A 2217-nucleotide genomic window follows, 5' to 3' on the forward strand; every position below is an offset into this window, starting at 1 on the left:
AAATATATATATATACACACACACACACACCATTAAAAAATTAACTTATTTTTCCCTTAAAATTTTACTAAGATTTTTAATTAGTTCAGACAAATTCAGAATTAACAGTGAGAAAATTACATTAAAACAAAAACTGACAGTACAACATGGGAATTCCTTATGAAAATTGATACTGCATTTAAAATATAAGCAAAATCAAACCAATCGTGTCATCGTTTAATGTTTCAGTGTGCACAGAAATAAAATCCACCCCTCCCCTCTGTTTGTAGACATCAATTCTCTTCTTCTTTCCCTGCATTTGTAGGGCAGCAGTATTTTTAGTAAGCTTTGTTAGAAATTACCTATGGATGCGAAGAAAACGATGGCAAGAAAGTCACGTATTGGTTCAATACAGGTCATAATCTCCTCAGTAACCATGTGACCCTGAGAAGAGATCAGAGCTCCAGCTAAGAAGCATCCCAGCTCCATTGAAACATCCAGCAGCTCTGTGATCTGTCAAGGAATAAAAGAAAAAATCTGTTATCATTCTCATGTCCAGAGTGACCATATATAGAATTTCACTGCAAAATGACAAAACTATACATGGAGCTGGATGTAGTAAATACTTATGTAAATTCAACAACAAATAGGATTTGCTGATTTATTTCTGTTTTCTGCAGCACCGTATTTATCCAGAAGTATCACAAAAGCAGTTTCCCTCCATGGTGTTGCCTCCTTCCCCACAAAAACAAAAATATATATTTTAATCTGGATCATAATGCTTTATGTCACTCTTGTGGATGGCATCTGATTTCAAATACTACAGAGAGACTAACAGCTTCAGAGTCAGCACTGCACAATACACTGAGGCTGTAAAAATAAGTCATAAGAACTGCATAATTTCCAACTGTCAAAAAAAGGGGAAAAAGTAACAGCTTATAGTTTGGGAGAACAGTCTCAATATAGCAGACATAATAGACATTTTACTACTGTAAATTGGGCCTGAATGTGCTTGTGTGTTTTACTGAATAGCAAAGAATTAAAGCATGTGAAGTTAGCTGCTGGAATGAAGCACCTATTTGAAAGAACTCAGACTGCTCTTCATTGTTGTTTTTTCTTTTCATTATTTGAATATGGCTCTTCAAGGGAGAGATTAAACATGCAAAGAGACTGAACCAAAAACCAAAGAAACTGCTTAAGGCAATGCCCATAACACTAAAAAAGCAAGCAGCACTTTTCACAGGGATAGATTACTTTAAAGCCATGCTGCTGAGGACAGTCACCTCACTTAGAAAGGACAATTCTATTAATATTAATAGAATATTTAAACTGAAGACTTATTTCCATAATAATTTAGCTTAAGCAACAACACACCATGGTACATTTATGGACAGCATTGATCACATGTCAAACGGTGTTACACAGAGGCACAAAGCTAACACTCAAATGACTCAAAATTAGCAGAGGAGAACAAAAGACAATGATAAGCAAGCAATGCATAAAATGCCACTGAAAATAAAATCCAGTCTTCTGTGTATTTCAGTGTCTCATCACATAATGCCACTTGTACTACTCGTCTTTAACTTATTGCAAGGTATTTAAGAGAACAAATTGCTTCTGTCAATGCAAATAGTTGCTGACTGTTCAAAAGCAATAAAATAGCCCATTCCAGCTACTATGTGAAACATGCCACTTTTGATATGTTTGTATCTTAAAACAAAAGGAATTTTTCAGTACAGTTTCAGAGATGCACAGTGCTTTTCACAACAACTTGAAATTGTAAGGGGAAGAAAGAAATGCATTAAATTAATTAAAATAACAAATAAATATATAGATATGAAACATTTTTGAAAGTCATAACTTCATGAATATGATAGATCCAATACAGCTTCTTCAGGTAAACTTGGAATTATTTCTACTTCTCAGCTACAAACTCACATTCTGGTTGAAACCTTTTTAACTAATATTTTAAGTATTCGCTTGCATGTGGATAGATTACCATTTAAGAAGGTATTTACCATCTCTTGTACTGGAATTGCACAATGCTATGCTGTTCTAAGAATCATTATTGAAGCAAGGCACATTTTACTGAGAAGCAGCTTGGAGAAGAGAAGGCTGAGGGGAGACCTCATGGTGGCCTTCCAATGCTTGAAGGGAGCATATGAACAAGAGGGGGGAATGGCTGTTTACGAGGGTGGATAGTGATAGGACAAGGGGGAATGGTTTCAAACTGAGACA

The 2217-nt window shown here is 35.2% G+C and overlaps 1 protein-coding gene across 1 annotated transcript in view; it reads right to left on the minus strand.

Moving 5' to 3' along the window:
- The window catches only part of TMCO3 (transmembrane and coiled-coil domains 3), a 33417-nt gene that overhangs the window by 16145 nt on the left and 15055 nt on the right, over positions 1-2217 (minus strand). The window contains exon 10 of the mRNA XM_010728421.3: positions 342-492. Coding sequence (XP_010726723.1) covers positions 342-492 — 151 coding nt within the window. The remainder of the gene's footprint in view (positions 1-341; positions 493-2217) is intronic.

The sequence above is a fragment of the Meleagris gallopavo genome, chromosome 1 (genome assembly GCF_000146605.3).
Source record: "Meleagris gallopavo isolate NT-WF06-2002-E0010 breed Aviagen turkey brand Nicholas breeding stock chromosome 1, Turkey_5.1, whole genome shotgun sequence".
In the NCBI taxonomy this organism is placed as follows: Eukaryota; Metazoa; Chordata; class Aves; order Galliformes; family Phasianidae; genus Meleagris; species Meleagris gallopavo.